General features: G+C 41.5%; 1 protein-coding gene across 3 annotated transcripts; it reads right to left on the bottom strand.

Annotated features, from left to right (window-relative positions):
• Positions 1-913: 913 nt before the first annotated feature.
• eno1a (enolase 1a, (alpha)) lies at positions 914-9,885 on the bottom strand. Of its 3 annotated transcripts, none has more exons than XM_051425064.1 (12): positions 9,720-9,885; positions 6,973-7,067; positions 4,881-4,976; positions 4,666-4,724; positions 3,839-3,908; positions 3,565-3,698; positions 3,186-3,408; positions 2,595-2,792; positions 1,961-2,162; positions 1,749-1,857; positions 1,556-1,614; positions 914-1,430 (listed from the first exon to the last, which is right to left on the bottom strand). In XM_051425064.1, exons 2-12 carry the CDS (start codon positions 7,055-7,057, stop codon positions 1,367-1,369), a joined length of 1,299 nt encoding a protein of 432 aa, XP_051281024.1. In that variant the 5' UTR covers positions 7,058-7,067; positions 9,720-9,885; the 3' UTR covers positions 914-1,366. The 3 variants fall into 3 exon arrangements, with proteins under 3 accessions (XP_051281024.1, XP_051281023.1, XP_051281025.1); XM_051425063.1 differs by lacking the exon at positions 4,666-4,724 and adding an exon at positions 4,324-4,382; XM_051425065.1 differs by lacking the exons at positions 4,666-4,724; positions 9,720-9,885 and adding exons at positions 4,324-4,382; positions 7,159-7,181.
• Positions 9,886-12,093: the final 2,208 nt, after the last annotated feature.

Genomic DNA, 12,093 nt, shown 5'->3' with positions numbered 1-12,093 from the left:
ACATTACGACGGTTTTTTTGTCATCAAGGAACATATCAGGGAAGTGTACTGCATATATCTGACCACTGGGGGGCGCAGCTCTCAAAGAAAAGACATTAAGCATTGCAGTGTCCAAGAATCCCATGTATTTTGGGCTTTAATCCACACTGTAATATCAGTTTACAAGTCACCCAGATTTACTCTGACTGTTTTGAACTTTATGTAAAAACACAATTGTTAGTCCATTTAAGTGTGAAGACGACGTGTTGCTGATGAAATCTGCAGCTGCCGATAGCCACAGGATGTTTATAGATTCTGTAATATATGCTTGGTAGTTTCTTTGTACCAGTGATTTGTAATACATCTCCTTGGTGACAGCAAAACAATAGAGGCAGGTTCAGACAGGGCTCACACAAAGTGAATTGGTGTGGCACAGACCCAGCTGGCAATCCCCCCCGGTACCATACAACTGGTGAATAGACCCTCATTTATCTTGGCAAGGCTCAGTACTAAAAGAGCTTGCTTAGAGCTTCTGGATTCTTTTACCCCAGGGGGACAGAAATGGCGTCCCAGAGCACAGAGCTCATGTTTCTGCCTCTCGGTGGCACTCAGATTACATCAAACACTTCAGACAGTCAGGAGCAGTTTCTGAGGAGGCCCTTTACTGCGAATACTCTCACTTTATCTGCCAAAAAAAATCTATGAATCCTACATGATTTGTGATTATAACCTTTATAGTAATCATTATGAGCTGAAAGAAGCAATGGTATGTCTCGCTCTAAAAGTTTCTTCTTTTTAATTTCTCCCACTGGTCTCTGTTAATGGTTAAATTATAAAACTTGAATTTATATGGGAATTAAAACTAATTAAAATCATAATTCATCATAATTGAAGCTCAGCCCCCAAACCTAATGAAGAAAAATAAAACAAAGCATTTCAAACTATATTGTTTATTACATATTTCTGCCCACGCTTACAGCAACACAAGACCTTGTCAGATGCGACACATTGCACATACAGTACTGTTACCACTGCTCGAGGCAGAGCCGTACTAAAGTTACAGTAGCTCAAATACTCAATAGAGGACCAAGATTCACTACAACTCACAATAAGCGAAACAAAGATCTCTCACACAGTTACACAAACACAAACATAGGGACCAACACTATTCAGGAGCTTAAGCATAGTTTGAGGGTGAGCTGAACTGTGGTTGTACTAGGACGTACTGTAGCTTCTCCCCGCCACAGACCACAGACTTGGACCTTGGATTTCAGCGTTGTTCTCTCCATCTTCTCTCCGGACAGGGCAGGCAACCTAGCGTGGCGTATATGTGTGGGGGTTATTTATGAGCAATGAACACACAGAGGCCCCAAGGAGCAAGACCAGCTCAGATGGGGTGCCTGAAGTTCTGGCCGGCAAAACGGGCCTTGTCGCCGAGCTCCTCTTCGATCCTGGGAGAGAGTGATGACACAGGTTGTTAACACGCATGGATCTATAGACTGAGGAAATCTGAAATATTCTATATTGGAAATCATACCGATAACAAAAATATGTAATTTCTTTGGACTGGACTCACCTGAGCAGCTGATTGTACTTGGCCAAGCGCTCAGATCGGCAAGGTGCACCTGTCTTGATCTGGAAAAGGAAATAAATGACATATATAAGACCCTGTAGTGTAAAAGCTACTCGCAACATAATTACTGACACACAATGCCAATAAACTTCCAAATAAGAATGAAAAATTCAAAATTTCTTGGTTAAGGTTTTACCTGTCCAGTGCAGAGACCGACCACGAGGTCAGCGATGAAGGTGTCCTCTGTCTCTCCGGAGCGATGGCTGACCATCACACCCCAGCCGTTGCTCTGCGCCATCTTGCAGCTAAAGCAGAGAGACACATGTTAGCCCTGTTAGTCAGCTCATACACGCACATATAACAGCTTATATAGTGTGACGATCACGCTGCTCTGTTGTGGACACTCACGCCTGCAGAGACTCTGTGACGGAGCCGATCTGGTTGACTTTGAGCAGCAGGCAGTTGCAGGCCTTGTCGGCCACAGCCTTGGAGATACGTTTAGGGTTGGTGACTGTGAGGTCATCGCCCACCACCTGGATGCTAGTGCTGGTTGTGAAATTGGTCCATGCCTCCCAGTCATCCTGGTCAAAGGGGTCCTCAATAGACACCACTGTTAAGATAGGAAGGAAGAGAGAGCAATGGTACATCAGTTTAAGAAGCTTATGGTATATAGTTATTATCTACAGACATCTTAAACCTGCAATAACTGATTTTATTGGCCACTTGGGGGCAACAGAAACAAGCTGCTAAATGCTCCACTATGTTCACCAGCTAGCTGCTACATGTAACAGCAGTGTACAGTCGGTTTTTAAGAGCTTTTTCCCTGAAAAAACTGCCTGATTCAGCCAAAGACAATGCTTGTGAGAGCAGTGAGAGTAAACTAAACCATTACATTCACTTACAAAATCACAGTTTATGTAAGATCAAATAACTTCCACAAGTCTGTCCTTCATGCTCGCCTTTTTCTTGTTATACTAAATTGAGCTCCATAATAAAAGAGCTTTAGAGCTGTAAAGATGAAGTTATGTGTTTAAAAGCCCACCGGGGTAATCTTTCACAAAGCTCTTGTAGAGGTCAGCCAGCTTGTCAGGGGAGATGTAGCGGCTGGGGTCGTCAGGAGACTTGAAGTCCAGGTCGTACTTGCCACCCTTGTAGAACTCAGAGGCAGCCACATCCATGCCAATGACGATCTTGTCGGTGTAGCCGGCCTTGCCAATGGCATTCTTCAGCAGCTCCAGAGCTGAGACAAAATCAACACACTACAGTAAAAAAACGTGACTGGAAATGCTGCCAATAAAAGAAAAAGAAAAAAAAAAAAACTTTTCACAAGTGAGTCACCACTGAAGACCCTGCTCCACTGGGGCATTTGCCATATCAGCACCTTAACCTGACACAGGAGTCAGACGCAGGCAGTCAATGCACTCAGCACTGAGTTGAGGCCTTAATTTAGAAACCATATGTGAGCCCAAGAGTGACATGATAAGTGAAGTACTTCCCTGAGAGATCTAAGAATGTAACACAGTAACAACTCTCCATAATGAACTCTTTCCTCAAAAATAACAGTGTCCTAAAATAACAGCAGCTCCGTTGGCTTGATATGAAAAAATGGCTCTGCGTTCATGCTTTCTCTCACCTTCCTTGTTCTCCAGGATGTTGGGGGCGAAGCCTCCCTCATCTCCTACATTGGTGGCATCCTTGCCATATTTCTCCTTGATGACATTCTTCAGGTTGTGGTAGACCTCAGCACCAATACGCATGGCCTCCTTGAAGCTGCTGGCTCCCACAGGCAGGATCATGAACTCCTGCATGGCCAGCTTGTTGCCTGCATGGGAGCCGCCGTTGATGACATTGAAAGCCTGAAAGGAGGCAGACAGGATCCGCTTTCAGCCTGATGAAATCACAACTGAATATAATGATTCTTTGGCTCAAACATTAGTGCTACATGACTGTTGGTGCCATTAGCATTACAAGGCTGTGGTACATGACTTGGGTAATTGCACTATCATGCTCACAGGGACAGGGAGGATGACTTCAGGGTTGCCAGCGAGGTCAGCAATGTGGCGGTAGAGGGGAACGCCCTTCTCTGCTGCACCAGCCTTGCACACAGCCAGGGAGACGCCCAGGATGGCATTAGCACCAAACTTAGCTGAGGGAGGGTAAACACACATGTTTCAGTATACTGAAGGCAAAAATCAATAATGTATGACCTTGAAATGATATAGTTCTAGCAATGATATTGATACTGATATAGTCAAGTCAGTTATAATACACAATGTAGCATCTTACACTTGTTTTCTGTGCCATCCATGTCCAGCATCAGTTTGTCAACCTTGGCCTGATCCACAACGCTCACATCCTGGATTAGATAGAGCATGACACGTTATACTGTTCATGTGGAAATAAAAGATTAACTAGGTTTAATTCTAACTTGTTAGTTCAGAAGAACACACTCTAGTAACGTTAGAATAATCACAGCATCTCACTGAAGCTCTGCTAATGCAATGGTTTATAGATACCTTTATCATTTGTATAAAGGTAAAGGAGAAAAAAACAATGAGCTGAATGATGTAAAATAGCTCAAAAAACTGCTCAACATGTCAGTTTTATGAAATTAAATGTCTTACCACTTTGTTTTAAATCACTAGTCTATTGGAAACAGTCAGTACTGCTGACAATGTTACTAATTCAATTAATTCAAGAAAGTGATCAATCAATTTAAGGCTTTTGATACTAGCACACAGTAATATTAGTCAAACAATAAATGGTCCTACCTTGCTAACCAGTGCAGGTGCAATTGTTTTATTGATATTCTCAACAGCTTTTGAGACACCTGCAAGGGACAAGCAGACCATGACTGACCCAGACGGAAGAAGACCATGCAGAGCAGGCGAGACAGATGACCACAGAGCACCTCATCCAGTCTTGTATGGATGTGTGAGTAATTCTCATGAAATTATTTAGCCATCTATGATTGTGCTCTTTAATATATTTCTATTTTTAGATCTGTGAACATCTGTTAGTGCCTGCCAAGGTTAGTTTCCAAAGGCAAACCCATTGTTCATGCGCACAGTGGCATGTAAAAGAGTCATCCTGTTATTCCACACATTATTTACCTGGTTACACAACGCAGGGGCCAAGAATTCATTTACATATTTAACTGCTCTTTTGACTCCTAATAGAAGGAAGAAAGATGGACGAATCGGAAATGAGGAAGAAAGACTCAGAGACAGACAACATAGAGTATAGCTGTGTTGAAATGACATTTAAGATGGCGACAGAATAGAGGTAAGCAGCAAGTTTAGAGGGGGAATCAATGAAGACGCCTTACCTTTGCCCATGTAGCGTGTTTTGTCATTGTCACGGAGCTCCAGAGCCTCATAGATTCCGGTGGAAGCACCGCTGGGAACTGCAGCTCTGAAAAGACCTTGAAGACACAGAGGACGTTTTGCAATTGTCATTACCTGAAGTGCTGTGTCATGTCCAACAAGAGGGCCAAGGACTGACTTCTGTTTGATAATAGTTGCAATGTAATTTTACCAGATCAGCCATTACCATGACGATGAAAGTGTCTAAACTATGAGATGATGACTTTGTGATATTTATACAGCACAGAATCTGCATACACAAACATGTCTGATAGGGCATTAAGTGCAGGAGGGGCTGATGGTATTCAAGGAGCAGCAGCAGTAAAAAGGCACTAAGGGGTTGACATCTAATCAGCTAAAGGCATTTTCTACCACAGTAATGTACATCGTCATTAGAGAGAAGAGAGAGAAATAAAGCTTGTGTGGAGGAAGTTGTGACTGGCTGTGCGGCAGAAGGCTGTGATGTAACAGGAGGAAGACAGGCTGCCGCACTGAGCATGTGCAGTGCATCTGTGGACGGATGCCAAGCCACGCCCATATATAAGAGGCTGGCCATTTTGGATTCATCCAAGTATAGAGAAATTGGGGATGAGCAAAAATCTATTCAGTTTGCTCATTGGACCGGCAGGAATGGTGCGAGTCTGAAGGGATTTAAGGCTTAGGACATGAGGACAGAGCGGCTGTCTCCGCCGTGAGTTCAGGCTTAACAAATCATCTGCATCAAGACATCACCTGGCTGCAGCTGGATGCTTCTAACAGTCCTTCAGGCTATAAACCGAGATGCTCTTACTAATACTAGTTTATTAACAATTTATCTGGTCAAATACAATGAAAATATTAATCTGCAGCAGTTCAAATACTTACTATACTGGGATGTTCTCCATGGAGACAATGCAACAAATGACAAATTATTAATAATTAATTTCTATTTTGTGCAGAGGACAGTGACAGTGAGAGTAAATATCTCTCTAGATTACCAGAGTTACTGAAATTACATAATTCTAACAACGAGCATCAGAGGTCTTCTAGTATGAACGTGACCGAGAGGCAAGCTGGTTACATAACACAGAAAAACACATTACAGTGACTATGACAGGCATGCTCTGGGTGCAACACGCTCACTTTTGTCTCTGCCGTTAATGATGCCATAACAGGCCTGGCTGACTTAAAAGGGAATCTTATCAAAAAAAAGAATAAAAGGTGCTATTTACAGTAAACCGGAGCAACCATCCCAAACTAATAGAAAGACGACAGGGCTGCAGAACAGAGCAGTCGATTTCCAGCCAACGTATTCAAGGCAGTGTAGTCTGTTCCACTCACTTCCATGTCAATGGTCATTCAGGTTGCTTCATTAACATTCTCAGCGCATTTCATTGGGTTGAGCTACTCCTTTGTTTTAGCTCTCAGAACAGAGCAGCTCGCCAAAAAACTTCAATCGCAGTCGGGCCCATTAGTTAATTGGATAAATTGATCTCAACCTTAGGCAGAGGTGTCAAACTTTTACAACTTTAAGAGGTGTTATACTCAGCAGCTTCATTATGTAATCTAGCATACAACTAGATAAGAGAAGCGTACTGCGGAGCTCTACCTCCCATGCAATATCAAGGATTCGTCTCAACTCAGGTTTGCTAGAAGTACCTACTGTATGAGCTATCTGTGCTCCCAAACAGGAACCATTACAGTAACAGAGTGCTGTAGAGGCAGTGTGATATTACAGGAGCTATTTTCACACAACCACCATCTGATCTGATCTACTCTGGGCCCAGAGCTGGCAACCGCACGGGGCAACAGAGGGGCCACACTGGCTTACTATCCTAATCTATAACGTTTCACTAGCTAGCTAATTGGGAAAGACAAAAGAAATGTATGAAACCGATGTTTATTTAAGTGATGGATATGTTCAAATTACTTACTAAACAATGTGTAGAGGTTGAACAAGCATTAAAGTTTAATTTGTAACGACGGCCTTCTGTAGTCTGTAAGCTGATGTGATGTGCCCTTCTTGACCACAATCTCCTCCAGGACATAAAATCATGCATACAAGCCATACAATACCTTTCTTGGTGTACAGGTCAACCTCCACAGTGGGGTTTCCACGGGAGTCAAAAATCTCACGAGCGTGAATCTTCAGGATGGACATGGTTCTGGATCTGCAGGTGAAACGTCACAGAAGAGAGATCAGTATACTGCAGTTGCACAGGCCAAGTAGACAGACGGCGGTTACTCTGCACCGTTACTCACTGTATTAAATCTTCAAGTCAAAACAGTGAGTGGGCAAAAACCTGAATGCTCAATGAGACACGCGGGACAAAATGTAATCCAATTTAAAGCCAAGAGTTTGGAGGCAAAGCCATAAACCATCTAATAGACTCTCTAATTAAATATATGTCTTATCCTTAGCGCGCCACCTGAACCAACTGACGTGGGCTGGCCAGGGTGGCAGAGATATTAGTCCCAGGAGGGCGTGGCTTATGCAGCAAAAAAAAATCCATTCAGTTTACTTAATATATCAGATTACAAAACAGCCTTGCAAAAGGCTTGCAAAACTGAGTTGAGAGCACTACTGTCAAACAGTTAAGCAAGAACTCTTGATAACAATAGTAATAAGTAACAATACGTGAATGACATGGCACAATACATGTTTGGCTTCTTATTGTCTAAGTTACAGCGTACAGATATGGATTAAAAGCCTGAGTAATGGTCTAATCTCATGGAGCATTCGTTATCTCTCCAAATTCCAGTAGTGGAGGACAGAGGAGGCTTTAAGTCAGTCTGGTTCATGACGCCTGCTGCACTATTGATTCTCATTTGTTTTTGTCTAACTTGCCCCGAGTCCATGCACTAACTTGCTCATCTACCCACTCTGAATGCATGAGTGAACTTTGAGTACAGTCTGCAAAGCTAAACTAGAGTGAGCAGAACCAATGGAAAATCCTCTGTCCTTAAAAGTATGTATGGAAACTTGCCAATGGCTACAGCCAAGAGGCAAAATCACCCAAACACACACACACACACACACACACACACACACACACACACACACACACACACACACACACACACACACACACACATGCACAGATCCTGCTCTTTAGCTAAATGGAAATATTTTACAGTTTACTGGGGTCGGGTATTGAACCTCAATACTTTTTTGACACCTACCCAAATGTGTCTCTTGGCACAGAGTGTTGAAAACTGTCAATCGGTCTGTCTGGTCAGATTTATAATCTTGTTTAGTTATAATTTTATCATATTGTCCCTAAATTTAGAAAGATACACAGTTTATGTTGTTTTATGTAGGTGAAAGTTCTTGTAAGGCTGCTTTTGGTTAGATAATACAAGAAGTTTGCCTTCATTTGTTAAAATGAAAAGATTTTATAGAAAAACATGTTAATATTTATTACAGTAATCAGTACAGTAGCCTAAAAAGATACAAAATGTACTGAAATACCCACCCTACTGACCTGGAGATGGAAACAACATACACCCAAAAGATATATATCATACATGAATACAACAATTAACCCATTAACTAACAACTATAAATCTTTTTTCAAGCAAAAATGCCAAAATATCCCAACTTCCAGCCATTGTGAGGTTGCATATCCTCCTGCGATCGCTCATCTTTTGATAACAAAACTAAATAGCTTTGGGTTTTGGACTGTTGCTCTTACAAACAAGCTATTATAAGGCAGCTTCAGGACATTATGATGAGTATTTTTCACTATTTTCTGACATTTTATGGACCAAACGATTCATTGATTCATGGAAAAAGTAATCGGCAGAATAATCAATAATGGAAATAATAGTAAGTCGTAACCCTGACACTATAAAAACTATATTTCTATAACAGAGGTACACACACAACAATTTCTATTCCTTTTTATGTTTTTTTGCTGCCCTATCATGGCAAAGGTGCAGAGCAAGGAGGTAGGCTGGCAGCACAAAATGGCAGCCACAGATAAATAAATAATTAAGAATAGAAACCTGATATCTGTGTATGGATGATAGTTTGGCTTAATCCTCAATTAGGCTACATTAGTGTCTGCCAGCATGACAAATATGTGTGTTAATAATCATCTTAATAACTATTAATAAAAACAAGAGCTTTCAAACTGCAGTAGTAAACTTACAATCTACTAACTGGATGACTTGTTAAAAGTACAGATATCTGCTGGGAGGTTTGTCAAATAGAGAAATGACTGATAATCACTGAGTAATCTTGCTTCATACAGTAATTTTCCTACAACCGGTGGACACACCCCCACGTCTGCTGCAAGCAACTGGTAGCTCACTCACTTCCTGAGCCAACATGTGTAGCCTATGACAGTGTCTGACATACCATCAACATCCTTCAAGGCTCTGAACAGAAAAGACACCAGTAGGGGCTCTTTATCAAACAGCGAGAGACTGCTGGAAGCTGGACCCTTGCAACCCGACGCCCTGTTCCCCACACACACTGCAGTTCTAAATGCAGTGACAGCTCGCCAGCTGACGGCCTGCGTTATAAATAGACGGTGTGGGCTACAAACTACTCCATCCTGCAAGCCACAAAACACACATCAACTGAGGGATTCACTGGCGTTTATAGAAAATAAGATTTTTTTAAAATCTGGTAATAGTCAATGACACAAGGACAAGACTTTGAGGTTATCGTCGAGGATGTGGAACACCATGTACACGTTTATAAAAGATAAAAGTAGTTCATATGAACACACACACCATCTGAGAATAGACTATTTCACTCTTAACAGCCGCTGTCCGACCCATAATGTGCAGGTAAAAAGCAGAAATAAAGTTACCTTTCCGGCCTAACTGTGTGCAAGGACGGTGCTGTGTGTCTCTCTCTCGTGCGGGCAGGAAGAGAAGGCGCTCGTGACGCTTCGGGCTCGATGATAAGTGGACGGAACCAGGAAGGAATGGCGGCGGAGCGACGCCATTGGCTGGGGCGGACTCACGAGGCACACGAGTGCGAGGAGGGATGCACGTTCACCATCAGGAGTCAGACAGACTTTACATCCCAAATGAGGAAGAGGAGGATGCGGAATTTCTTTTAATCTTTACTAAAGCATCATTTTTTTAAACACGACACGTACACAACACAGAGAGAAAGAGTTATTTTATCTCAGGTGAATTATGGGAAATGTAGTTTTTTTTTTTTTTCTTCCCCTCGTGAGGATGAGGGAGGTATGCGGAAAGATGACGCATTATGAGTACGTGCAGAGAAGCAGGCAGGGATCTCCGATGCGGTGGTTCGTTGTTGGTCACATGTCACTTGTGGTCACGTTGTTTGGCTCTGACTTTTTCCCCTATAACGAATTTCATTGAATTAATGTCGGTGGAGAGGTGTGTGGGTTTCTTACTGGACCAAAATGAGTACCGGTGTGATGACTTGCAGGCCAAAATATGTCTAGACGTCTAGATTCAAACTGGCTGGGGGGGAAAAAAAGAATAGCTCGTTGTATGAACATCATTTTAATATAAGTAAGAGTAAGTATAATTAATATGTAGTTAGGACTCACCCTGTGTAATATGTGGCCTTAACTATATAACTGAAAAACACCAAGTCAGTGCTCACTGGGAAAGTTTTGTTAAAAGATGCTATTAATCTACAGAAGCCTATTTAAAATGTGTTTGCCTAGAATCACCTTATTTTTCCTTTATACCTTTGTTTGAACATTTATTAGTTTAAAGTTGAAGTGTTTCATGCGTGTTTGTCCCTGTATGAACATGTAGAAGCACTCGGATTTGCACAATTATGTATTTTAAAGAGGGACTGCACCGGTAATTCATGTGGAAGTTGCAGTAATGAATCACAGCATGAGTGAATAGTGGGTTTCCCCCACTCATCTGGCGTCTCATCACTACAATACAAGGGTTTCACGCAGCTGCGCAGTGCAGTGAGCGCAGCATCCGCGCTACAGTGTGATGAAAGCCTGCTGCAGTGACCTTGAGACTTTGTCAGTGTTAAATTCAACTGCGCCCTCTGCTGCCCAGATGCTCTCAGTGAAATGTCTCTGCAACAAGTGCCTCCAGCAGGCATGTTCAAGTTTGGGAGGAATTGATTGTCAACATATGGAGAGAGGAATTCACTGTCTCCAGTATATTTATCCAATAAGCCCCCAAATTCTCAGTCAAATAACCTCAAAAGCCTACCTGTAGTATTTTGTAGTGATTACTCTCATGATCAACCCTGTTTCTTTTAAACAGTACATTTATTGTATGAATGAGCAGGTGAATTAAAGCACAGATACACTGGCAGCAATAAGTAAATACCAAAAATAAACTTAAAACTATGATTGATAATATTTAAAACGTATTGTCACTGCTCGTCTTCCTCGGGATTCAGGTCAGTCCCCTACACCCCCTTATTATTCTTATGGGAAAATGACAGTGAATGAAGCGGACATTACGTGGGAGGTTTCACTCAGTTTATTGATGAGTGGTGGAAGAAGTATTCAAATAATATACTGAAGTAAAAGTAATACCACATAATACTTATTCACTAATAAAAGTCCTGCATTCAAAGTCTTAGTTAAGCACAAGTACAGAAGTGTTAACAAAATGTACTTAAAGTATCAAAAGTAACAGTTGAAGGGTCCTTCTGTGTTATATTATTGTGCAACTGGATTATTGTTATTAGTGATGTGTTAATATGTAATTTCAGTCATCAGACAAATGTAGAGTAGTAAAAAATAATAAAATAACATTTTCTGAAATTTAAAGTATAATAAAGAAATAAAGTGATATTAATGACAGTTTGAGTTTAATTTTGTTGTTTTCCTCTGTCCCATGTATGTGTACATTAAATGTGTTGTTCAGACTATAGTATCACTTTAGGCTCGGGTAACAATTAGATTATTAATTGAGAGTAAAAAGAAGTTCTAGTTTTCAAAGCAGACATTTAGACGTAGTGGGAAAAGCACAAAGTAACATCAATGATGACTATTCAATGTCCCAGTATAACAGAGAACGAATGCACAATACCAAGACCCTGAAACTAAAGCAGCTAAATGGAATTCAGCCATAATTTATTGTCAAAGTGCCTTCAGTCACTAATGTATTGCACAAATATAGATAGTAATTAATGTGTACTAATTGTTAGAAAATTCATCCCTGGTACCTGCTGCACTCTGCACACACAGAGGATTGTGGAGGCGCTAGCAAAAAGTTGGT

The sequence above is a fragment of the Dicentrarchus labrax genome, unplaced genomic scaffold, assembly GCF_905237075.1.
Source record: "Dicentrarchus labrax unplaced genomic scaffold, dlabrax2021, whole genome shotgun sequence".
Classification (NCBI taxonomy): Eukaryota; Metazoa; Chordata; class Actinopteri; family Moronidae; genus Dicentrarchus; species Dicentrarchus labrax.
Note: the sequence above shows the minus strand (reverse complement) of the source record. Positions and strands in the feature narration are given on the sequence as shown.

Bases quoted from the DNA above. Each gene is read 5' to 3' on its own strand.
- eno1a (XM_051425064.1), bottom strand. From the start codon at position 7,057: ATGTCCATCCTGAAGATTCACGCTCGTGAGATTTTTGACTCCCGTGGA. The intron at 4,977-6,972 runs GTATTGTATGGC...TGTGTCTTCAAG, and splicing joins TGACCTGTACACCAAGAAAG to GTCTTTTCAGAGCTGCAGTT. The intron at 3,699-3,838 runs GTAAGATGCTAC...ACCCTCCCTCAG, and splicing joins GGATGGCACAGAAAACAAGT to CTAAGTTTGGTGCTAATGCC.